General features: G+C 35.1%; 1 protein-coding gene across 9 annotated transcripts in view; it reads left to right on the forward strand.

Moving 5' to 3' along the window:
* The window catches only part of LOC131542496 (R3H domain-containing protein 2), an 82113-nt gene that overhangs the window by 23030 nt on the left and 31258 nt on the right, over positions 1-27825 (forward strand). For 5 of the 9 annotated variants that reach the window (XM_058779245.1, XM_058779242.1, XM_058779248.1 and 2 more), the window contains 12 exons: positions 14034-14224; positions 14325-14515; positions 16347-16388; positions 18014-18103; positions 18317-18440; positions 19405-19483; positions 21170-21229; positions 22081-22221; positions 22296-22404; positions 22484-22579; positions 24838-24869; positions 26055-26108. In XM_058779245.1, the coding sequence (XP_058635228.1) occupies positions 14354-14515; positions 16347-16388; positions 18014-18103; positions 18317-18440; positions 19405-19483; positions 21170-21229; positions 22081-22221; positions 22296-22404; positions 22484-22579; positions 24838-24869; positions 26055-26108 (989 nt within the window). In that variant the 5' untranslated portion in view covers positions 14034-14224; positions 14325-14353. The remainder of the gene's footprint in view (positions 1-14033; positions 14225-14324; positions 14516-16346; positions 16389-18013; positions 18104-18316; positions 18441-19404; positions 19484-21169; positions 21230-22080; positions 22222-22295; positions 22405-22483; positions 22580-24837; positions 24870-26054; positions 26109-27825) is intronic. The other 4 variants (XM_058779246.1, XM_058779244.1, XM_058779243.1 and 1 more) reach the window with 3 other exon arrangements.

The following is a 27825-nucleotide window of genomic DNA, read 5'->3' on the forward strand; positions in this document are numbered from 1 at the left end:
TGGAAACGCAAACATTTATAAATCTGCTTTTGTTTACAAAGAAGTTTGTTTCACATGATCCTTCAGAAATCATTCTAAATCTATAATTAATAATTGTAATGTTTCCAAACTTTTGGCAGGTACTTTAATAATAATAATAATAACAATCCTGTATACTTTGCTATAATATATTATAGTTCTTTATTAAAATATATTATATTGTTATGATTATTAAATGCTGCTTTTTATTTTTTACAGGATAATAGTATGTATTATTACAATATAAGATATATCTTTTAATATGCTAAAATATGTATTTTTAATAAGTGCTGGGGGGCGTGGCTTGTGGGCGTGGTCAGATTTTCCTTCTTTTTTTTTTTGTCTCTAGCTGATCACAATACGTCCTTGTATTAATGCTTTCATGCTTACGATTGTATTGTAATATAGAATTAAGTAGTCATAAATATCAAGAATATTCAACATTTTGCAACAAGTCCTAGTTTAAATATTCAGTCTTTGTGAGGAAAGGAGTGGCGATAAATGGAGATTGTACCAGCGCAAGCTCTAGTGACTGACAGCGACGCGTTGTCTGGATTCATGCGGTCAGTATGAGTGGCGGTCGATTGGTGCCAGTTTGAGTGCCAGTCTGTGGCATATGCCAGGCTAATGCAATAATCCTCAGTGCGTTTTTCTCAATCTCTGTTGAAAACGGTTGTTTGAAGGTTTTGCTGCTGTCTCCCTCTCTCTCGGCTGAAGCAGCAGGAGGATGGATGAAAATAGATGTGTTTTTCCACACCGAGAGCGTTGGAGCTGTAGGAAGGAGAGTGTAAGGACGGGATACAGTGTTACCTGAGCAGATGGCGCGGCGCAGTGTGAAGCGGGCAGCGCCAGGGCTAAACACGTCACCGAGGGCACCACTACATCACTGAAATGCGCTCAATCAGCTATTGCAAATCATTGCATTACATATAGGATTTAATGCATTCATTTAGTGCAATTAAATAGGGAAAAAATAATGCATTAAAATGATTAAGGTATTTAACGCTCCAGACCTGTCTGTCATCTTTATTGATGCAGTGTCTGATGAACATGATGCAGGACGACTCACTGTGATGGATTCTATTAGAATGCAGTTATATGAGCCTAAAATTCAAGATACACTATATTGCCAAAAGTTTCGGGTCACCCCCTTCTAATGAACAGGTTTGACTACTTTAGTAATTTCCATGAGTACAAATCTTAATGTTTAAGCATATAATGATATTCTAGGGAGTTGTGTGCTTCTAATTTTAAAGCAACAGTTTGGATAGGACCCTTTTCTATTCTAACATGACAATGCCTCTGTGTATAAGGCAAGGTTCAAAAAGAAATGATTGAGTCAGTGTGGAAGAACTTGACTGGTCTGCAGAAAGCCAAGTCCTAAACCCAGCTCAACACCTCTGGTGTGACTTTAAATGCAGATCTTGAGCCAAAAACTCTTTATCAAACACCAATGACTTGTACATATGGGCACATTCATTTTAGATACTTCCAAAACTGTTGCAACAGAGATGGAAATACAATTTTTAAATGCATAAATTGTTTCCATCTTTGTTGCCACAGTTTTGGAAGTGGCTTTTTCTGTTCTAAAGAAGGGGGCGTCCCAATCCGTTTGTCCATATAGTGTATGTACAAGTCATTGGTGTTTGGTAAAGAGTTTTTCATACAAATGAAATCAGTATGGACAAAATTCATCTTTACAATGCAGAGAAAACACAGAAGCTGCATCTGAAGTGGCATTTAGATGCATTTACACACTGTTTAATGCAAGACATGAATGCATTTAACCTGCAATTACAAATGCATAAATCATGTTTTGATATTAAACACAAAACATTAAATACCGATATTTGAAATTATTTAATAAAAATAAAAGATACTAATGTGAAATTAAAACCTCCAGCAGGTGGCAGCAAGTCACTGTTAATAAGTGAGTCATTGCGATTGAACTGAATCATTTAAACGGTTGATTCATTCAGGAACGAATCACCGTCATGTTGCTCAGAGACACAAAACAGTGCTGTGGCTATGTTTGGAGTGATTTTTGTTGTTGAAATAAAGCAAAAACAGGAAATATGGTGTCTAAAACATAAGTCTCTTAATTAACCTCTTGTTTATTGAACGGTTGTAAAAAATCAATATCACATTTGTGATCATGGTAATTTTTGGAGTATTATTGTTCGTTATTCTTCATGTGAAATTGATTGCACCACTTCATATGGCCTAGTTAAAGTAGCCTATATACATTTTCTGCCCCCATGTCTTTAATTTTGTGTTTTACAATTACGATATTATCGCAGACGATATATATCGCACACCCCTAGTGAAGGGCATAAACAAAATGAACTGGAACGCAGCCTAAGACAGTCACTTACTTCATTTCTGAATGAATGAGCCATTTGAATGAATCAGTTGAGTGAGTGATTCAGTGACTCACTCATTAAGACACTGATTTGCGGCCACCCACTGGCACTTTTAGTTTCATATTTAGAGTATCATGTCATTAAAAAAACATATTTGAACATTCAATTTTCTAAAAAATAAAAACATTAATACCTATTTATTACAATTATGCAATCAAAATACTTCTTTCTAACGCTGCTTTTGTAATGTCTCTTTAATGCTTTTCTCATGTAACGCAATGACTTTAAATGATCTTTTAGGGTAATTTCTCAGCCCAAATTGATGATTCAATTACAATTAATTAGACTAATTAATCTGCAAATAATGTAATTAATTAGATTACAAATTTTAATTGCTTGACGGCCCTTGATAAATATTTTATGGTGCATTTTTAATGTTAAGAATTGAAATCCCCTCTAAACCATGTAAAATGCACACCTCTATAGTGGAAACCCAGCAAGCCGAAGGGAGTCCAGCAGTCACGGATCGTCCTGCTGCGTTCTAATGGCTGCCAGTCTGCCGCGCTTGCAGAGCACTATAGCGTGGGTTGCTCATGCCGCTGATTATGTCTGTTTGCTGGTTATTTCTGTGTGTTTGTTTATTAATTCAGCATGGCTGTCCACATGAATGTGGTGAGCTGAAAGTGTTGATTTATTTGGTGCATCTGTTCATCAGAATCTACTGATTCTGGGTTGTCAAACCCTAAGAAGTCCTGTATAATTAGGCTCGTTTAGAGGTCTCGTTGCATGGGCTCTGATGTGTTTGTACAGTCTAGTTATGTGGAAACCCTTCTAAGAAGCAGATTCAGATTTGATGGCACAAATTTGAGAAACTCATTCATTAAATGCAGATCATTCATATGCTTTTTTTGTGTGTGTGATAGAAGTGTCTCTCTTCAGAACCCATTGATCTGATTCTGACTTCAGTGCATCTTTTATGGAATTTAATAATTTATGTAAAAGTGTAACAAGTGTTAATTTCCAATATATTAATTCTCTCACCTGCTTTTTAGCTGTTGAAACCAACCAAATCTAGATGCTCAACGCAGGGCTCCAGACAAAAAAAATAGAGTAAGGAGCCATTGGCTCCTTTAAGAAAAAACTTGGGCGCCAAATAATTTTTTTAGGTGCCACAGAATAAACAAGTTTTTTTTTTTTTTACATATTGACATTTCAATCATACAGTCATGTTTGTCTACTCTTTTCTTGACTTTATCAGCATTTTAATCCATCTTGTAGATGACCTGGGAACTTAGGTTCACTTAAAGTGGGAACTAAACGTCTTTTCCAACTTGAAATATACAGTCACAAAGAATTGTTTATTACACAGAATCTGTACCAATATCATGGACCATAAGAACTTTTAAGTAATTGCAATTTAATAAATTTAAGTTGGTCCAACTTAAAATAAAAAGTGAACAACACATTTTCAAACTGTTATTTGTCAGTGTAACTCAGAATTGTCAAGTTCACTTAATGTATTTCTTTAATTATGCATTAAGTTGGCGCTTTAGGAGCAAATATAGCGGCTTCTCCGAGATACGTATAAACGGAGGTTGGAGCCAGCTCCAAATGGGCTGGACTTGTTAATATTCCCTACACCAAACTCATATTTATTCACTGACATCATTGCCTTTTGAAGTTTAATCCAGCTGAATCGAGGTTCTTGTCTTTCCATCCCCAACTGTAAGACCTCTTGAAATTATAATTAATTTCTTATACCATTTAACATATTTAAAACTTTTTATGGCCGTAAATTTTATACAAGTAAATTGAGAGGTTTTTAAGGACCCACAGTGTTTAAGTTAGCCCGCTGGGCAGGGCAGTGATACATTTTGGTAGCCCAACTGGAAAACGCAATAGCCCCGCGATTTTGTGAGCCCTGGGTTTCCTCAATTTTTTAAAGAAAAGTCAAATGATTGCTTTTTACAGTGTTAGTTTGGGCTCCTCCTCAATGCATCCTATAGAAATGCTGTCAAATCTCTCACACATCCAGTCGGTTTTTGCATTTTTTTATCATGTAGACAACAGGTTAAGTAAAAATATTAATAAGCAAGAGTGAATAAATATAGCAAAATGCTCCTCTTTATAATTATTTTTCTAGCTGACTGATGAGCTTATGGATGGCCAGTGGTTGGGTATTGTTATGTGGCATTGTTTACAAGCTTTACAAGATTTTCACAGTTTGACACAGAATGAGTGATTACATGAGACATTTCAATAAGTGTAAGACAAGCTCTCTTATAAAGTAGCCTACCTTTTGATATTAATTCACATTCATTTCATACTATAATAGAGAAAGATATAATGGGTTCACTTGCTGCTTGAACTGAGGCGCTAAAGCGTTAAAGAGCGCCAAAACCGTATTTATTTTATGCATTTTGTTATGAATTTGGCAGAATGTTAAAGCTGATACTTTGTTTATTAAAAAGTAACAAAGCACAAAGCTTATTGTCATTACTGGACGGCAAGTGCGCTGCAAACAGGCTAATATGAAGTTCACGCATTTACAGAACTCAGCATATAGACCTAGATCTTGATAACAAGAAGCCATATTAGTAATGATTATAATCAGGGGTGCACATAAGTTTTTCAGCCTGGTTCTCATATGAGAACCTGGAGATTTGGTTTGGCCCTCACATGGGCTATGGCATGTAGTGTGACCCATAAAATATAACTATACATTTTTTTTATTAATAATAGTGATGATAATATTATTGCACTTTATTTTTATTTTTTTTATTTATTTATTTTTTTTATAAAATAACTAACTAAAAATAATGAACTAAATCAAGTGTGATAATACTATTTTATTATTATTTTTCTTTTTAAAAAAGGGAGTATTACATACAAATGCAATTTATTTTATAGTAAACTTAAAAATAAAATGCTAATATTTTTATTATTATCATTATTTTAATTTTAATTTTCATTATTTTCAAACGTAAAATCAGCGAGCTTTTATTTTGGCGGGTTGCCGGCAAGTGGAGTAAGTATTATGCGCTTCCGGGTTTAGCGCTGCTGATGGAATTACGTCAGTGACTGAAATGTCACAGTTTTGCTCTGAAAACGGCAGCGGTAGCCTAGATTGTGCTTTCAGTTTGAATAGAAATCTTATACAATACAGTTTGTCGATCTAAAATGGTAGATCACGGGAATTAAACACGGGTTTACTACAAATAAATAACTAAAGTAATACTAAAGCAACCACACATTAACATGGTTTTGCTATACTAGCCATATAGCTTCACCATGGTATTTGTAGTAAAACTGTTATACTAATGGTAATCAATCCGAATGATACGCAATGCAGAGCTTGTGATCTCTGAAACGCCCAGATGTACAAAACAGACCCTCACACCTCTGTAATAAACACAGAGATGTTAGTCCCGTCCGAATTGGTACATGAAAATCGCAGACGTCAGGTGATAAGAATCGAAACTCTAACGTAGTTTAGAAAACTAGTCCCGTCCGAATAGGGCTATAGTTGCCATTGGCGACCTCAGCAAAAACTTCACTCGCAAATTAATATTTTTGGTCGCAAATCCGACCGTTTTAGTCGCAGTTTGGAGCCCTGCCAACTTCTTATTTTGTCCCTTTGCAACACATTTTTGAGAATAATTATGAATTGTTCTAAGGTCACTGAATCAAATCATGCCCATGTTTCAGATTTTGTGATGCATCGCTTCATTTAGTAAAGAGCTGTAATTGAATCAAATAGTCGTCATAGCAAATCATCACTCATGCTAGCTTTATGCTGATTTTTTGGGAACCCTTTATTTTGCTCTCAATTATAGTTGGTTATTTTGTTTGCACACTTATCTTGTATAATTATCAGAAAACACTAATACCAAAATACAGCGCTGTACGCAACAACTCTCCTAATATAGGCTTTAATGTATGCCTATTTTTGCATGTCATTTTTATGTAGCTTTGTAATAATTCACGAGTGCTCCGGGTGAACCACTGCTCGTATTAACATCATGTTATGTATGCAAACATCTACATCTTTGTCAGATGAATGTCCTGGATGATGCACGACGTGCGTTTCATGTGGATTGGATGCTGATCAGTTGTTGCTTTGGACATGGTTTTAGTTTTCAGCTCTCAGACAGTAGGGTTCAATATGAGAACTGTTAAATAGCTTGAGGCTTTTCTGAGTGCTGGTGGACTCTTGATGTCAAACAAGTTTTTGTTAGGCTGTATCTGTGTTGCACTATTGACAGTTTAGCTGTTTTTTTCTGTTGAACTGGAAAGACTGTGACCTCCATTTATCCATTAAAAACTGAAAATGAATTCTGATCCTGAATTTGAATTTTGATATGATCAGTGTTACTTCAGTATCATTTGAATTTTGAAATTTTTTTAATTTTTTAATTTTCCGTTGTCATTTTAATTGTAGTTCAAGGTTTTAGTAATTTAGCAAATTTTCATTAGTTTTGTATTTTTTATTTATTTTTATTTATTTTTTTATGTCCATTTAGTTTACGTTTTATTTCAATTTTAGTTTTAGCTACAGCAAGTTAAACTAAATGAAAATGAGAAATTTTGGCTTGGCAACTAGGCCTAGGTAAAACGCGTATTTCATTTATTTTTATATTTTGTGTGAGTATTTTATTTAACATTCATTTGATTTAAAGTAGCTTTTATTTCTTTATTTCTTTATTTTTATCTCTTATTTAACTACAATCACACTCACTGAACATTTTAAGGCCAAAAGAACCAAAACTTTAAAAACTATGAACTTACAAAGCAATTATCTCTAAATGTAGTCATGTTTAACTTATTCTACCAGAGTTAAGGCCTATAATAACTATATTGGTGTCCGAATGTACAATAACGTTCTGTTTTTATGAGTGTCAGCTGCAATTGTCAACTGCAATTGAGTGTCATGCTAAAGCTCTTTAAAGTCAGATGGTTTCTCATTGGATGTTGATGGTTTTATTGCTGAAATATGTTATTATCTCTGAGTCAGAACAGCGATCATGGAAGAGAGAGCACTGGCAGACAGTGCTGGAAGCTGCTAATGCTCATCAGTAAATCAGTGGAAAATGAATAGAAATGATGATTCTGAGGTATGCATTTTAAAATGAGCATGCACTAGTGTAAATGTAGCCTAACAGATGTGAAAACTATTTGAACTTTATTAAAACTATTTGCACTGTTTATTGTGTTGGTTACATTTTGTTCCTTTGTGCAGTGGCTCAGGAGACGAGTCTTTGAGTCTGTAAACATCAACAAGCTGAAAAATAAAACCAAAGTGTTTTTTTTTTTTTTTTTAGATAATGTAATCTTGTTAAAATTGATTTCATAAAATTGGTATCGAAAAAAGTATCGTTCAGGAACCGGTATCGAAGTCAAGGTATTGGTATTGGTATCGATATCGAAAATTTTTTAACGATACCCAGCCCTAGTATATAGTATGTGTATATTTATCGGGATTGTGCGCATGCGGAAGCACGGCGATTCGTCCGTCAGCGGCAGCGCAAGAAGTGAGCAGAGAAAATAGTACTTCTCTCAAAAAAAGATAATTTTAGATGTTTAATTACTATTTGGAGCATTGGGATTGCTAGACTTTAATGAGGGTTTAATGAACAAGTTTTTGTGAAAATCTCAAATTCACCTAAAATCAAATTTTAGCCCGTGCACATTCCGACTCATTTTGCCGGCACGGGACACAAATACCGTTTTGTGGCTCTTTAATGTGTCGTGACAGATCACTGTAGCGCCTCAATTCAAGCGGCACGTGAACTGATTAGGGGTGTAACGGTAAATCGATTAATGGATCGATTCTGTGAATTTATTTTTATTTTCCTAATGCATCACGATTCTCTCTTGAATTGATTCTGAACTTAGTTTTTAACAGCAGATGGCACTCTAGGCTAGTTTTTAACTGCACACTCAAATGCTCACAAAGAAGACCGCTTGTGCGTTCAACTGAGTGGTTAAATGTACTTGCACCTTTGTTTTTTTTGACGCAAGATTAATGTAAACACAACCCACTGTGAACACACTTGTAATTCGCTTCAACCTTTTTGAACTTTATGATTGATTATTTTAAGTTCAAGTGGTGTGTGTGTGTAAGGAACTGAAAGCAAGCTGTTTCTAAAGCATGCAATGCCATCTGCTGTTAAAACTAAGCTCAGAATCGATTTCAGAGAGAATTGCGATGCATTAGATTAATCGATTTATCGTTACACCCCTAGAACTGATCGTCTTTTCATATTTACTTAAAGCACGAAATAAACATGAATGAACATAAGAACATTTTTTTTATTTCAACCGCGGAAAGACTTCAATACACCACATTTGTCAAGTTTAAGTCCACCGAAGTTAATCTACTCCTGTCTGATTTGTTTGTCGGGCAAGATGGCAGATTCAGCGTTATGATTTGTCAGATCGCCTGTCAATCAATTGACTGAGATTTGACTGACGATGGCAAACCAGCGTTCTGGCATCAGAAGTCTTGATTGTGTTTCTGCTTGTGCCGTTACAGAAATAGCAAACATTATTGGCTGTTATGTCGCCTACTACCTGTGTCAGTCCGGAAGGACTAGAGAGATGTGATTGGCGTTCATCTCTGCGAGCGAGCGACTGAAGACAGAATGGATAGAGAGAGAGAGAGAGAGAGAGAGGGGTGTGACGGGGTGAAGTGTGTTTGTTCTGCCCTTCAAACACACACTCGGGTAACTGGGGTGATTCACAGACGTGTGTGTGTGTGTGTGTGTGTGTGTGTGTGTAATTGGGGTACGGGGCAGATGTGCACCACATGGGGCGGAGGGAGATCTATTCTCTCTTGGTGACAGAGCCTGTTGCCATGGAGCTCCTTGTGCTATTGGCGGAGGCCTCGTCCAATGAGGCGTCAGTTTCATCATTGAGAATTTTCTCTCGGTCTCAAACGGAGGGAAGTGAGGATTGCATAAGGCTCGTAATGGGAGCCAAAACAGGCCCAGATTTTAACCTGACACACTTATTTTTAGAGAATAAAAGATGGAGATGGGCTGAACGATATCTCTCCCACACAGCCTCGGCTCATCCACTGATGCACGGTGGTCTAGCGAAGCGCTGTTTGTGTTATTCCTGGATCCGAGTTCCTCGTCTTATTAATCGGAGTTCACAAACGGTGTGTCTGATTGTGTAACATACTGTACCGTTCCTAACGGCACATGATTCAGATGCATCTGGACATCAGCAGCCAAAAGTTTGAATGCATTTAAGTTTGTGATCTTAGTTTGGGTTTTGCTTAAATGTTTGGATGTTTGTTTTGTAGAAGAATGTTGCGAATGAAAAAGCATTATGAATCACACGTTCCTCCTTCACTGGTGTTTAAAAGCATACCAGGGTGCGTTGCTGGCCATTTTGACATTATTTATTACCTTTTGAGTAAATATTCTGCAAAAAGTATGCTTTTCATTTCAGTCGTATTGTCTTAATCTTATTTAAAATGTATTAACCTGAATGCACTCTTAAAAATAAAGGTTCTTTATTGGTAGTTTCATGAGGAGCGTTTAACATCTGTGGAACTTTTGCATTGTACAAAGGTTCTTTAGATTTTTAAAACGGTTCTTTTAATAACTGCTTGCTGGAAGGTTCTTTGGGGAACCAGAAATTTAAAAAAAATTTAATTAAACTTGGGTAAACTTACAGTGGTTACTTCTATAGCAAATATGATTTTTGTGTTACCATTTACTCTGGCAAAAGAAAAATGCATGATGGCATTTCCAAATGAAATTGAAAATATTTGTTAATGTATATTAATAACAAAGCATTATGCAACAGTTTAGAAAATGTGAGATATAGAACAAAAAAAATAACAATACAAGTAAAAAAAATTGAACTTTTGGGCAGTGACATGAAATTTAGAAAAGCTTTAGATTTGTATCATATTTTTATTATTATTGTTTTCATAAGTTTCTTGTTTTTGTTCTCGTGTTTAAAAGGGTTTTAAAGTACATCTTAAGGTCAGTGTTGCAGAATAGTTCCAGGGATAGTTCACCCAAAAATGAAAATGATCACAAAAGATATTTTGAAAAATGTTGGGAAACCAGCAGCTGATGGTAGCCATTGACTTCCATAGTATAGAAAAATGCTCTGGAAGTCAATGGCTACCGCTAACTCTTTGGTTAAATTTAATGGTAAAATAACACAAGTATAATATATAGCGCTATAAATGTGCAGTACATTAAAAATGAAAATAGATTTATGGTTTTAATTTACACAACATTTACAACAATGGATTTTTGAAAACTCAAAAGCAGCAGAATCTTGTGCAGAACCTTTATGTAGTGATATTGATCTGTCTGATTGATTGGGGTTATGATCTGGAGACGGGACCCCCCCCTGCAGAGCCACCCCTCTCTCTCTCTCTCTCTCTCTATAGGTTGTATAATGCTCGTTCGCTCTGGTATTGTCAGGTCATGTGACGTCATCCTCCCCCTCTCAGCCCACTCAGTCCGGTGGGACCGACTCTGACTCATCTCTCCCTCCTCTGCTGTTCTTTCAATCCATCCCTCCTTCCCTTCTCTCATTATTGGTTTCCTCACTTGCTCCGTCCTTCAGTCTGCGCTGTCGCTCGCCGCACGATCTGTTAAAGCAGGGAATCCTTCAGTGACGCATTTTCCCTGCAGTTCAGCGCGTTACAGCGATCTGGCCATCAATGAGCGTTCTCACACACACACACAGAGCATCTGCCCACACACACAGGCAGTGTTATAAAACCACAGCACAGCATCACAAGAAGTCCTTCGCTCTTTATTCTTGCTCTCATTCTGGCATTTTCTCTCTCTTTCAGTCTGTTTTGAGTGAATCTCATGAATACATGTCCTGCTCACATTTCATCTGCATTTACATTTATGCATTTAGCAGATTTTATCCAAAGCAGAACAAAAGCAATTTGTCAAAGAGCCAACAATATTCATTATATACAATTGCAGGTTTATTACACAACTAGAATCTATAAGAAATGATGTTATGCGTTAGGAAAATGAATTGTTTATGACCATTGAGATGTTTTTATAGCATGACATTATTTTGCATATTTTTCTCATTCATATTGGTCTTAAATAGGCTTTGTTTTTATGCAATATGCAATTTCTTTCATTTCACTTTGGACTGAAATGTGGGATTCACACATCAAAGATGCATTTTGACATTTTAAGATGTTTCAATCACACTGCATTTCTGAAAATGCATGTTGAACAGTGATGGGCTTTTCTCACAATGGACTGAGTTTTTTTCTGTTTTTAGCTTGATTTGTCAGTGGTGCTTGAATCTGGCTTTCATATGTATATTTTTCTCCTTGGTTAGTATTTTAAATGGCTTGCATTAAGCAACTAAAACCCAAAAACTAAAAATTAAGATCAAAATCATGATGCATATTCACATGTTTAGTAAGATGCTGTTTCTCTGAAAGACTGAGACTGCCTTGCAGATGCCATAAATAAATAAATAAATGAATAAATATTTGAAATTTATTTATTTATTTGTAATTCATTTATTTTATGTATGTATATTTATATATTATGTATTTATGATAAAAAATCATGCAAAACTCAAATTCAGTGGCTTTTAAAAATGTCCCATCCATCATTGGCAGTGTTATTTTTGGAGTTTAATTGGGTGAATGTAAAGCATCACATTGTAAACCATTAAAAAAAACAGCCTAATTATTTTACTATATTTTATGTTTTTGATACTTCTCAGAACAAAGATATTGTTTTGAACTATTTTCTTGGATATTTGCTTGTACTGCAGCGAACGAACACTGAGGTAATTTGACACAATAGAGTGTGTTGTCATCGTTGCGGTCTTAACTGGGTCACTGTGTGTGTGTGTGTGTGTGTGTGTGTGTGTCAGCACATGTGTGCACAGCTGCTCAGGTGTGTTGTATATGTCAGTGTATGACGGATTCGGCTTTATTTATATCCGGCACCATTAAGGTGGTCCGGCTGAGCGATGTGCTTCACTTTACACCTCGAAGACATTAGTGTTTGCCTCATATTCATGTTTAAATCTCTCTCTCTAGCACAAGCAGCTGAGGCTGACGTCTTCGTCTCCTTGGCAACCGAGAGAGAGAGAGAGAGAACGAGCGACGGCTCATTCATGAATGCTCTTCTCCCTCATTCAGAGCTCTTCATCTTCTTCATCTGCTTCAGTTGATTCTTGAGGATGGCCTCGTAGCTGCAGCGCCCGTGTGTGTGTGTGTGTGTGTGAATGATTGGTCGGCGGTGTCATGTGCTGCCGGTGACGTGGTTTCTGCAGTCGGGAATCCCAGCTATCTGAGTGCGCTCAGTCTCTCTCTCCACCCGTCTGCTTCAGTCTCTCTGCAGTATGACGTCAGCGCTGGAGTTTCCTCCGCTCTCTCGCCTCAATCACTCTGCTGCTGCATTATGTGCTTGACTCGTGCTTTTAAAAGCATTTTCTGTGTGTGTGTGTGTTTTACAGCAGATGGCAAGTTACTCAATCCAGAACCTAGTGCACAAACTGTCCCTCCGTCACCCCACACACACAAACACACACACACAAACACACAAACACACACACACCGGGGTCTAATGTGTTTTTGGACGAATGCTCGAATGCCTCACTTCAGTCATTCCTGTCATTATAGTGTAAGAATCACATACTGTCACACTCCTCGGTATGTAGTGTGTAAACTGCAGTATGTGAACGTTCTGCTTGCAGAAATCCTGGATGACCTACATTTCCCAAATGTGCAGTACACTGCATTAGATACACTGTATCCCACAATGCAATGCACAATGCATTCTTCTATTTCAAGTGTAATGAATGAACACGAAACAATGTCATCTTTAATATCTTCCTTCTTCACTCAGCATTCGGTTGGACTGTGAACAGATGAGACATTTGTACAAAATTTGTTCAAAAAATTTTTTTTTTTTTTTTTTTTTTGCTGCAGTTGAACTCAAATTAATCATGCATTCAATTATTTTTATTAAAAGTACCTCTACATACTGTCACAATTTCCTTTTACTTCATTTCCCATATTTCTATATAATATCTGCATAAACATTAATCTGTATGTACCTTGTGTATTTTTTTTTCATGTATTTAATTTTTATGCTTTTTCATTTAATTTATTTTTTAATTAATTTGATTTTGTTTATTTTTAATTGTTTGTTTTTATTTGTTTATTTTTAATTATATCAATTTATTTTATTTAATTGTCTATTTTCATGTTATTTATTATTTTGCTGTATTTCTGTGTTCTGGATGCTTCTCTCACCCAAGACAAATTTCTGTTGTGCTTGAACAGTCTTGGCAGTAAAGCTCATTATGATTTTGTTTCTGATAATAGGGTCATGTGACAACTGTGTTTATAATTGCATACTGCTGTTTTAACCTAGTAGGCAGTGTACAGTATATACTGCACATACTTCAGTAAGTAGTGTGCTAGTATTTCATGGCAAACAGGGCTTATGACTTCATGCACACACAGTACTGCTGCATGTCTGTTTACACACGCAGATGCATTCAGCCTTAGAGAAATATTCATACTGTCTGCTTCTGTATTCACACTTAAACACATATATATCTTGAGTTAATCTGTTTATATTGTGCTTTCCATCGCATCTAAGCAGTGTTTCTCTCCAGCAGGTGGAGCTGTGACGATTGTGTCGATAAGAACGTCGCACAGGATGCAAGGAAACTGAGAACACACTCGTTCAACATGACGTCCCCCCCGCCTTCATCTCAGCCATAGGAACACACACACACACACGCACACACACCCACACACACGCAGAAGAACACACACCATCACACTACAGCCCCAGGTGTGTCAGGTAAAGACTGACTGAACTGTGTTTGATAACAAATTACTGATGACCAAAAAAAATCTAACTGCATCTTCTCCTCCTCACGTGCTTGTGTTTGTGAGTTCAGGGTTTGTGAGGTGTGCGCTTTGAGGGATCATGTCTGTGGTCTTCACACCCGACGGGATGAAGGAGGGCGACGACTCTCTGCCCATCGATGCTCCCGCAGGCATCCGTGGCAAAAGCAGCCTGTCGGCGCCCGCTAAAGACACCAACGCCGACAGCACAGATCCAGACGACAACCTCTCCCAGGATGCACAGGTGAGACACAGAAACATTAGCTATATTTCCATCCAAATATTCGAATTAAACTTGTGTGCAAAACTGGAATATCGCATAAAACATTTGCGAATAAAGCACCGTTTCCATCCAACGATTCAAAGAGAACAAAATCCTGGTAAACTGGCACTAAATATCACTAAGAGAACTAGGAGAAGCCACTGAATATAATAATTTTCACATATGATAAATGACTTGCTCCTCAGAGCGAGCGGACGAAACAAAATAAATGCAGTCATTGCTTTCGGAGGTGGATGCTGCTGTTTGGGAACGCAGTCTATATATAGACTTTACTCAGGCATTTCAGAACGACCATAACAACATATAGATGCTGTGAACGAGATCGGTCCACTGCTAGTCAAGTTATCCCGTCTCGTAGCGCAAAGTCACATGACTTTCGATGCGCATGGAGGAATTTATTTGGTAAATGTGTTTCCATCATAGTTTATGTGCATTTTTTCTCATCGCATAAAAAGTTTATCCTACTCAAACATTTTTTAGAATTTATGCACATCTTGGCGTTTCCATACAGCGTTTTTTTTTTTTTTTTATGCGATATTCCAAAATGCGCATTAAATTAAGTGGATGGAAACATAGCTGCTTAGACTTTCCTTAGTCTTCCTCAAATCTAGATGATGTTTTTGCTCTTATTTAGAGACAGTTACATTAGCATTAAAAAGTTTGGCGTCTGTAAGACGTTTTATTGTTTTAAAAGTCACTTCTGCTCACCAAGGCTGCATTTATTTGATCAGAAATACATAAAAAATTGTGAAATATTATTAATATTTAAAATAGCTGTATTCTATTGAATATCTGTTCAAATGTAATTTATTTCTGGAATCAAAGCTGTATTTTCAGCATCATTACTGCAGTCTTCAGTGTCACATGATCATCAGAAATCATTCTAATATACTGATTTGCTGCTCGAGAAACATTTCTGATTATTATCAATGTTGAAAAACTTTTTTTTTTGTGGAAAATGTGAAACATTTTATTTTTCAGGATTCACAGATGAATAGAAAGTTCAGAAGAACCGCGTTTATTTGAAATATAAATGTCTTTGTCACGTTTAATCAATTTAATGTGTTCTTGATTAATATAAGTATTGCTTTCTTTCAAAGAAACTTTTAAATGATAATATGCATTGTTAGATTTTAAGGAAAAGTATTCAGTTAACAGCCTACTACAGAAATTAATAATCAAATGTAAAACTAAAACGGCATAGTGTTCACTGTAAGAATTAAACTTCATTTGTTTCTTATTAAAGCTACATGCGTCTTTCAGTCAAGCAGCGAGTGATTTTGTCTGTCTTTTGTTGTTTGATTTAATATTAAGCTCACAGTCAGCAGCAGGAATATTAGGCTGCTGTCACTTTAAGAGCCGCACGCATCCAATTTACTGTTACACATGTATTTTCACTCTCAACTCTTTATGTCCATTTATAACATAACTGTACTTGCAACTTGCAAAAGTCACGATTTTACTGATTTGCATGTTAAATTGGGCTTTTATGGAGGAGCGAAAGCGCACTGCTGGAAAGGGGGCGGAATGGGGCGCAATAATCATTTTATCTCGATTATTGTGTTTACATAATCGTTGGAGGCCGATCGATCTGTATTTCGATTAATTGCACAGCCCTATTTTGACGTAAAATCTTGATGTCGGATAAAATGCGTTTTCTCCATGTTATTTGCCAGCTACCCATTTGTGAAGTATCTGTCATTTTCCCGCTGAGGTTTTGTTTGGTGCTGAAGTTCATCATTAATGAATGATTTAAATGGTCACTAATAAATATTTTGGTCTTTCCCCGCAGCGACGCTGTCAGAATCACGGCCACACTAGGAAACGAGCCAAGGTAAAGCATGTGAGGAGACACACACACACACACACACACACACACTTCTGCTGCTATCTGTAGTTCAGTCCTAAACATGACAGGCTTTAGCAGGCAGTCGAGTTTAACCTCGACGTTACAGACCCATAACATCTGTGTTTTTGGATGTGGGTTCAGTCACATGTCTTGCTTCATGAAATCTTGTGTGTAGGTTTTATGTTGTTTATATTAGTTTTCAATGCAAAAATCAGAATGAGCCATTCAGTTGTATGCAATTAGCACTATTAGAGAAAATAAATGTGTAATAATAATAATAATAATAATAGAAATATTACATTACGTTTAAATTGTCATTTAGCAGATGCTTTTATCCAAAGCGACTTACAAATGAGGACAATGGAAGAATTCAAAATCAGCAAAAGAGCAATGATATGCAAGTGCTATAACAAATCTCAGTTAGCTTAACACAGTACACGTAGCAAAGTTTTATTTTTTTTAAATTACATAATAAATAAAAAGAAAATAGAATAGAAAAAGAATAGAGCAAGCTAGAGTTAGAGGCCTTTTTTTTCCTTTTTGTTAATTGTATAACAAATAAAAAGAAAACAAATAGATAGAATACAAAAATAATAGAGAAATAAATAAATAAATTACACAGATATCCAAAAATCATAAAGAATATTTGCAAAAAAATATTTCTTTAAAATAAAATAAAAATAATTAAATACAGGTGCATTAATAATGCATTATCATTTGTTTGGACTTGGGTCAAAGGGTTCATGACAAGTTTCCAAGTCTAAATAAAGCATTTTGAAGCTGTGTGTTAAATGCATATGAAACCATATTATATATTTTAATGAATGCAGGGTATGATATCTCAATTTCATCACTGCTGCTGGGAATCGAAAGCGAGACTATGTTCCTGTCGACCTCTCGCTCAGTTCTGTTGCCTTTGCACTAGTTGGCAAACCTGCCAAGTGTGGTGATTTGTACTTTACAGATGTTCTACAAACACACACACGCACACACACTCTCAGCCCACATTTAACCACCCTTACAAAACTAAATTAAACATTTCCAAAGCATTAACATGCATGATGTAACATTCAGTAGGAAATAAAGCATGACTGTATGTTAGTATCTATTTGAATCTGATTGAAAACACACATTTAACCCCTTCTGGGAAGTTCCTATTTAGGGTTTCTGAAATTATACTTTCAGCATGATGTATTTTTAAGTGCAAAATAGATGCATTTCAGATTTCTCTATCTCATTGTGATTCTTTAATTGACAGGCTTCCTGTCAGAGAGCTTCCAACTAGTAATTACCACATTGTATTAGACGCATAAATATAATCATCCAGGCAGCATATGATTCCTTGCTGTCACAGTCTCGTTTGCATCAGCAGAAAAGATGCTGCAGAGTTATTACGTTTTTAATGGAAGGTTACGAATGCACAAGTTTTCGCACGCACAATTAGAACTGAAATGTGAAATTGAAGTAAATTGATTTCATATTGACCTCTAATTAGTTGAAGGACAGCACCAGAAGCAGCACAGTATTCAAAACTAACAGCTGTGTCCATTTTCCTGAAATTTATTTCCATAATGCATCTCTCTGTCCTGTATGTCTCATCTCTGTCTCAGTCGAATGCAAAGCTCAAGCTGGTGAGGAGTCTTGCAGTTTGTGAAGAATCTTCAGGACCGTTTTCAACCGACTGTCCTCCAGAATCACAGGTAAATACACAAACACTGGTGGCATGAATTGTGCATTATTCAAGATGATTTTTACCAAAACTCAGACTCTGATTTCAAAAGTGTAGACTGTGCAAAGTGTGTTTTGGCAAATAAAATACTTGTGATCTCACTAGAATTGATTCTGTAAGCCACTATTAAGATATGGTCATTAATATTCTTAAATATTTGTTTAATCTGACTCCACCCGTGAAGGAAATCATTCAGCTTCACATCAGCTGTCCATCCGATAAAGAGGAGGAGAAATCCTCGAAAGACGAGTACGAGAATGAGGAAAGGGAAAAGAAGGATAAAACTCCACGCAAGATGCTCTCGCGCGGTAAGACGGTTTGTTTTGTTGAAACTAGTTCCTGTTATCACCGTACAATACAATAGAGCTCAACAGTCGGTTCCAGAAGTAAAAACTCTATTCATTTTCTCCATAAAAGGAAATAGATTTTCGACAATAGCTTATAAACCTTTACAAACAGACTTATGTTTACATTAATTCAACATATTCTTTTTTTTTTTTTAAATAATCATGCAATAAGCAGAATTTGTGCTGAAAAACTACATTACCCATGATGCTGTACAGAAAAATTCCACCAATCAGAGTGTCCCAGCGAAGAAAGCGAGGCAAAAGCTCCGCCCACTCCCATGATGCGTAACCTGGCCAAAGCACTTAAATATTTGTATATACGTGCATATTTTACAATCAAATTAAAATGTTTCTGTAAGCAACAAACAAACTTTAAATGAATACTTATGAGTTTTTCTGTCGTTTTTAATTTGGTTGTCATTCACGGTGCTTCATGGGATTGTAGTTCTTTCCGTCATTAAAGCTGTTGTGTACACAGTCTTTGTCTGATTCTTTAATATATTCTTCTGCTTCAAATTTGCTTGTGCTGTTGTGATTCTCCTCGTAGCTGGTTGGTTTGATTCGTGGCTTATAATGCTTTAACGTAGAATTTTATCAAGTCCGTATGGGAAAAAATGAACCAGAGGCAGCACTAATGCACTCTATATGATGCAACAAAATATTATAATCCTATAATGACTTCTGTTTAACTAAATAATCTATAGGTCTGTTTTTAACCGAACTGAGCTGGATGATAACATCATGAACTGCCTTTAACTGAAAATTGAGTGTTTGCTATTGTCCTTTTGCATTATTGACACTCTATATCTGTATTGTTAAAAGCGCTATATAAATAAAGGTTGAATTGACTTGAGTGCAACCGTCATTAATTCACTGAAGGGTTAGTTGTGACGTTCCCATCTGATTGTTTTCCGTTCTCTTCCAGACTCCAGTCAGGAATACACTGATTCCACAGGGATTGATGTGCATGAGTTCCTGGTGAACACACTGAAAAACAACCCCAGGTACGACGTTCAGACACAACACTGAAATCAGATACCGCCGGCGTCTCACACAAACTCATCTGTCTCTGGTTGTGCTCGGCTTTTCCTGTGTCTGGATCACTCCGGCTGCGTCCCAAATCACACATTAAGTGGTATACGAGAAGAAGTGAGCCTTAAATTATAGTAGTGAGTGTGTTGAAGGAACCCAGATTTCAGTGCAGAGAGAAAGAGTTTGTGATATTTTCCATCAACTTTCGGGGATTTTCAGTGTATTAACCTAAATGTGACCCTGGACCACAAAACCAGTCAATGTGTCAGATTTATGCGTCATCTGAAAGCTGAATAAATATCGATGTATGGTTTGTTAGGATCGGACAACTATTTGAAAATCAGGAATCTGAGGGTGCAAAAAAATCGAAATATTGAGAAAATCTCCTTTAAAGTTGTTCAAATGAAGTTCTTAGCAATGCATATTACTAATCAAAAATGAAGTTTTGATATATTTACGGTAGGAAATTTACTAAATATCTTCATGGTACATGATCTTTACTTAATATCCTAATGATTTTTGGCATACAAGAAAAATTGATAAATTTGACCCATACAATGTATTGTTGGCTATTGCTACAAATATAAGTTTATAGCAAAGTGTAGTTTTAAAAATATATTTAAACTTATTCTAACATTGCGTTTTGGGCTATAATGCTTTGGCATAGTATCTGTCAAACGAACTCAAGCCGAAAGCACATTGTGCTTAATCTTTTCATCAAGTCTGTTTTTGCTGTGTTTCAAAGCGAAGCGCACACTTCGTTCATGCGATCAGCTCGTGATCCGGTGTTTTCCGCGTCTCAGAACAGCTCCGTTCACACTGAATGAATGCAGTGAACTCGTTTATTGCACGTGCTGTGAGTTTAGCATGCGTCTGCTTTATTTTCAGGGCAGATGATTATAGCATTTCACTAGATTTGTAGTGAGACGTGTTTTTGTGCCTGTTTACACTGAAGCTGGAGTTTTCCTTCAAAATAAAAGCTTAAAGTGCTGTATGAATTGCTGACAGCGAGCGGTTTAAATGCAGTCCAACTTCAAAATATCTCTTTCAAGTGTAATTAGGAAATAAGTATTGTAATTTCCCTACTGTAGTGTAAAGCAAAAACAATATACCTATGAAATATTCATTTTCATTTATTTTACAGTGCAGTTGTTCTACAATACATGGCTATTACTGTCATAGGAATAACAATAATACAAAATTGTTGTTGCTGTTATATTCTAATTTGTTTGGCTTCCCAAGACAATATATCACAAATAAAAAGAGGATTGAGTCCTCTTTAAAGTTCAGCTACAATTTTTCTTAGTTAAGAAACATGGGTTGGAGCTCTTAATTTTGAACTCTTAAAGTGCATTATATAGAATAATGTAACTTTAAAATGTACAAAATGTAAAAAAAAGTCCAAGTCTTCATTTGTCTTTTTTTAATTTTTTAATTTTTTAATATTGTACCGTTGACTTTATAGTTGACTTTATATCGAGATATTATCATCTCGTGAGATTTTGATATCGTTACATCCCTAGTTACAAATGAATGTAACTTCATGTGTGTCTATCATCATCAGAGTACGTAGTGAAGTATGTGAATCTGAATGCAACGTTAGTTTTTTCTGTTCTTCTGCATCAGTTTTACCTGTAAATCCTCCTTTATTCTTTTAGAGACAGAATGATGCTGCTCAAGCTGGAACAGGATATCCTGGATTTCATTAGTGATGAGAAGTAAGTCTGTATAATAATTTATATTTAATGAAAATAAATGAAATTTAAATGTATATGAACTTAAATATAATAATAATAATAATAATAATAACAAATTATACATTTGTTTTACGATATATAGTCTCAAAATATTTGTTACATTTTATGTATCCAAATAGATGTAGTTGTAACAATTTAAATTTGTAAAAAAAAAAAAAAAAATAAATATATATGTATGTTATTTGTATATTATTATTATTTTATAATAAAAATAGATCTATATTAAGTCAAAATTAAATTTAAAATAAAATAATAGTAATAATATCTTTATATTGTCTCATTATTTGTAAAAATGTATGCATGTAAATAGATTGTTGTAAGAATTTGTAAATTTGTTAAAATGTGTTATATTGTATATATTATAAAATAAATAAATTTATATATTATATAAATAAGATATAACTATATTTAGTAAAAACGAATTAAATATAAAATAATAATAATAAATAATTATACATGTATATAGATATCCTCATAAATATTTTTTACAAAAATATAATGTAATTAAAATTGTCCAAGTGCATGTATATGAGAATATCTCTCTCTGCTGCCATAGTATATGCTGGTGTTTTTTTCCCTTTATTGTGTAGATGATATTTGTTGCCCCCTTTTGGTGGATTGTGAGCATTGCAGTAGTGTGGTTGTTTCGTTCTATTACTTAGCATGTTTTTGCATGAATTTCAAGGATAATTTTTATTAAACAGTTAATTTCAGTTTTTCTATTATTATTATTATGGTGAAGGGTGGTGCTGCTGTGATAAATGTGTTGACATTTCTTTGTACTAAGGTTGTTTTTGCATCGGTATTTTCAGTAATCAGTATAAGAAGTTTCCTCAAATGACCTCATATCATCGCATGCTGCTGCATCGGGTCGCTGCCTACTTTGGCATGGATCACAACGTGGACCAAACAGGCAAAGCTGTCATCATCAACAAGACCAGCAACACACGCATGTAAGACAGCGGTGGATGATGGGAGTGATCATGATGCATCGTCTATTAAACTAATCAAACTCTGTGTGTTTCAGCCCCGAGCAGAGGTTCTCAGAGCACATTAAAGATGAGCGCAACATGGACTTCCAGAAGAAGTTCATCCTGAAGCGAGACGATGCCAGCATGGATAAGGACGATAATCAGGTTTGTGTGTCGCACCGTTTCACTCTTGCATCACATTTTGGTCGCGTTTCTGATTGTCTCGCGTCTCTGTCGCGCTCAGATCCGAGTACCGCTGCAGGACGGCCGTCGCAGTAAGTCCATCGAGGAGCGAGAGGAGGAGTACCAGCGCGTCAGAGATCGCATCTTTGCACGAGAAGTAAGAACACAGGCTTATATGCAATATAAGACATTCTGGTCAAATTTCAATTCAGTTATTTATAGGGGTGGGCGATATGACCAAAATTCTATTTCACGGTGACTATATATTTCACGATATGTGACCCTGCAGCACAAAAGCAGTCATAAGCAGCACAGGTATATTTGTAGCAATAGCCAACAATACATTGTATGGGTCAAAATTATAAATTTTTCTTTTATGCCAAAAATCATTAGGATATTAAGTAAAGATCATGTTCCATGAAGATATTTTGTAAATTTCCTTCCGTAAATATATCAACTTTATTTTTGATTAGTAATATGCATTGCTAAGAACTTCATTTGGACAACTTTAAAGGTGATTTTCTCAATATTTAGATTTTTTTTTTTGCACCCTCAGGGCATTTGCGACTGAAAACTACTGCGTGCGACTATGAAAAGATATTTGGGAGCACCTGTGCAACTGACCCGATCAGCATATTTGTGTTTGCGCTGAGGGAGCTTCTAACGTACTTGCGTGTTTTTTCAGCGTTGAGTAATGTATCACAGACGTATCCTCTCATTATAACAAAGAAAGTGTAGACAAGAGTGTAAATAAGAGATTCGCTGTGCAGTGTAGAGAGCTGCGTTGATTATAATGGAGTTTTGTGAGATCGCGATGAACTAAGGAGAGTGACAGCTTGCAAATGTGATATTGATTTAATACAACAGTTCATTAAACAAGAAGTTAATATTAAGTGACTTATATTCTCTGACTGCAACACTATTGCCTTATTTTGCTCTATTTCGTCAATGAAAATAATTTCAGACAAAGTCACATCTGAGCCGCTGCGCATCTCCATTCAAACACAGCGGTGTTTCGTTTATGAATGAACTGCGTTTTTAAATGAATCTAGTGAGTCAATGATTCAGTTCCCCCATTCATAAAGACAGTCAGATGCTTCGTTCCTGAATGAATCGGCCGTTCGAACGAATCAATTAAATGAATGATTCAGTGATAAAAATCAGTGACTTGCCGCCACCTGCTGGCAGTTTTAATTGAATTTTTAAAGTATCTTTTCTGTTATTTAAATCATTTAATATTTCTATATTCAAAATTGTATATTTAAAACATTAACCTCAACATGAATTTATGAATTGCACTCATGCCGCCTCTGAGCCTCATTAAATGTCTGAAAATACACCTACAAGCCACTCTTGTGTTCTTCTGTGCCACCATAAATTTAAATTTATTTCTTAAATACTGATTTAATTTTATTGGTAACTTATTCTTATTCAACTTCTAATTCTGTTGTTTTAATTAAAAATGTTAAAAAGCTTATAAATATATATTTTTTGAATTTGACAAAAGATGACATACTTTTAATAAAGTTAGAAAAATTGCCCCTTATGACTGGTTTTGTGCTCCAGGGTCACATATAGTCATTAATATATGAAGAGTTCATTTGCAAAAACAGATAACTCTGTTTTTAACCATTTTCAAAATCTCAATCAAACTGCAGTTGGGTTATTTTGATTAAGTAAAAATTGCAAAAAAATAAAATTAAAAATACAGCTAACTAACACAAAACACAATAAAATGTGATAACAATAAAAAACATTTGATTTTTGAAAATAAAAAAAGTTTTCCGTTTTTTTCAAATAAACTCTTCATATGGAGTTATTCTGAAAATCGACAAAAAGGACTTTATATAATAACTCAAATACTTTAGAAAAGTACTTTAGTAACTTTTTATACTGCGTTTTTAAGGGGCTTGTTTACATTTCGCGTAATGCATGAAATAAAATAATCTGTTACGGTTGACATTTTATTTTGCGGTAACAATACACTGTCGTACTGCCCAGCCCTAGTTATTTATTTCTATAGCGGTTGTCATAATACTGATTGTTTCAAAGCAGCTTTACAGAAAACTCACGTTTCAGTGATTACAAAAGCTGTTATTTGGTTTCTGTGGAACATCATAACTCATAGTTCATCTGTCAAGCTCTAAAATACACAAAAGCACAAAAACCCTGTAGACAGCTCTGCAGAATCCTTAAATTCAATCATAATTCATGAAACCATGTTTAAACTTGCTAATTTTTCTCTGAAGTTCAGTGCAAAAAATGCATAGGTCAGAATGCACAATAAATGTCTGAGTGTAATGCGAGGTGCATTCGTTTTAATTGCGGAAATTTTTATTCTACTGTTTTATTCTATTCTGCTCTGTTGTTGTTTTTATACTTTGTAAATGTTCATACCTTAATTTTTCATTACAGTCCTCACAGAATGGATACATCAATGATAACAGGTAAGACACAAACCTGCCGTAACTGATCTCCACTGCTAGTTAATGCACAGCTTTACATCTACAGTTTAATTCAGTTGTGTTTTACAAATGAGAAATTCATTCAGAAACCACTGGTTTGGCTTTAAAGACAAAAATGTGCACGTTTTGACATTAAGTCAGTCATTATATTTATTTTAAATTGAGTTTTATTTTGTTTGTTTTAAAATGTGATGCTATCACAGTACCATAGTACAATCACAGTACTACTTTGTAAGGCAAGGTTCAACAATAAGGACTTTTTTTTCCTGCTAACTATTTTAACTATCTGGGTTTTTGTTGTTGTTGTTGTTTTTTCTCTTTTCATTAAGTTGTCTTTACAAAACAGCTCAGTGCTGGAAAACAGTGTTATAATTTTAAAAAGTTTGTTCAACTGCTAATTATTTTAAATCTCTATTTTAAAATCAATGTTTTTATTATTTTAATTTTTTTCAAGCAAATTGCTGATCTAATTAATGCTGGAATACAGTGTTACAATTTAACATGTAATTGTTCAAGTTTTCTATTATTTATTTCATTAAGTTATCTTTACAAAAAAGCTGAATGCTGGAAAACACTGTTATAATTTAACAATATGATGTTGTCGTTTTTTTGTTTGTTTTTTTAATTAATGATTTATGGCTATGATTGTGATTTATGATGATTATTATTTTAAAGTTCTTTTTTTAAAGCTCTGATGTATCTAATGCTGGAATACAGTTTTACAATGTAACAATTTAACGTTCAACTCTGTTTTAAATATCAGTTTTTAATAAGATTTCTATGACTTTATTTTTATATGTAATATTTAAAAAAGCTGTGCAATTTAATGTTCAACTCATTTTAGTTGATGATTTCACAGCTATCACAACTCATTCTCGTCAAAAACCCTTCATCTATGTATCCCTCTGTAGATAATGTAACCTCAGTGAAACATTTAAATCAGCAGAATAAACAATAGTGATGAATACATCACAAAAACAAATGCAAAGCATGAAATGCACATGCATGATCAACAATGATCAGTCCGTATCACAGCAGTCCTTTCTCTAGTACTGTAATGATGTGGAATGAGTGTGGTTTTCATGTGTGGGTCCCAACACACAAACACACACACACACACTCCTCCTGTAACCCACGGAAACTGTTTTCTCCGATGTGACCCTACAGACTGTCCACTGACGGCTACTCCTCGTCCTCCCAAAAGCGGAGGCAGATTTTTAGGTACAGTCTCTGCTGTGTGTTTTCATGCACTACGTCTCGGTGGTGAGCGTGTGTTGCTTTGCGTTGGCTCAGTGCACTGTCGGCCCGTGCATGGCTGCTGTGTACTTCAGTCTCTGGAAATGGACCAACATCACTGCACTCTGACATGCAACTGCATTTTGGTGTGTGTGTGTGTGTGTGTGTGTGTGTGAGAGAGAGAGAGAAAGAGAAACTGGTCAGTCACTAGGGGTGGGTGGTATGATCAAAGTCTTATATCACAGTATGAGTCATTTTATTTATATATATATATATATATATATGAGACTCATATAACATCACATATAAATAACCTTATATATATATATATATATATATATATATATATATATATATATATATATATATATAAGGTTATTTATGTGATGTTATATAAATTTCACGATTCAGTGACTAAAAAACGTTTATTCTAAATAACCATGTATTTTTGCCTATTTATATATAATCCAATGAAATAAATATTTAAAATTAAATATATATTAATATATTTATATAATTTATGAATACATTCCATGATAATCATAAAACAACAAATTTATATATAATGAATATTAAATGCGAATAACAATAATAATATATAATACATGTATATATTATTGTACTAAATGTATGTTATTGTAATTAATAATAATAATAATAATAAAATGTTTAATTGTCACTTATACATGGAATTAATATTTCACTTCTCGGAAAAGCCTACAGCCATATCACCCTGCAGCCCAAGACCGGTTGCCCATGGAAGCTAAGCAGGGCTGAGCCTGGTCAGTACCTGGATGGGAGACCTCCTGGGAAAACTAGGTAGCTGTTGGTAGAGGTGTTAGTGAGACCAGCAGGGGGTGCTCACCCTGTGGTCTGTGTGGGTCCTAACGCCCAGTATAGTGATGGGGACACTATACTGTCAAAAGAGCACCGTCTTCGGATGAGACGTTAAACCGAGGTCCTGACTCTCTGTGGTCATTAAAAATCCCATGACACTCATCGTAAAGAGTAGGGTGTAACCCCGGTGTCCTGGCCAAATTTCCGCCACTGGCCCTTGTCAATCATGGCATCCTAATAATCCCCATCCACTTGATTGGCTCTATCTCTCTCTCCTCTCCACCTGTAGCTGGTGTGTGGTGAGCGCACTGGCGCCGTTGTCCTGTGGCTGCCGTCGCATCATCCAAGTGGATGCTGCACACTGGTGGTGGTTGAGGAGAGACCCCCCACATGATTGTAAAGCGCTTTGGGTGTATAGCAATACACAATAAAAGCGCTATATAAATGCTTCATTCCTTCCTTCCTTCCTAATATATTTTAATGTAATAAATGTAGCCCTAGTAAAAGTTTAATTATTTTAATAATTATAGTAATAATTATTATTGTTAACCTTTACCTTTTAAAAACAATAAACAATTTATGTATATAAACTGTATGTATATTAATTAAAATAGAACTAATGCTTTTAATTGTTTTTATGCATTAAAGTCTCTCTGTATATATATATATATATATATATATATATATATATATATATATATATATATATATATATATATATATATATATATATATATATATATATATAAAATAGGTAAACTTTTAATCAATTGAATTAAATTAAAAATCTTAAGTACCGTATTGACCCGAATATAAGACGCCTCTGATTATAAGACGACCCCTTCTTCCAGATATAACTTTTGGA

Source organism: Onychostoma macrolepis, chromosome 06, assembly GCF_012432095.1.
Source record: "Onychostoma macrolepis isolate SWU-2019 chromosome 06, ASM1243209v1, whole genome shotgun sequence".
Taxonomy (NCBI): domain Eukaryota; kingdom Metazoa; phylum Chordata; class Actinopteri; order Cypriniformes; family Cyprinidae; genus Onychostoma; species Onychostoma macrolepis.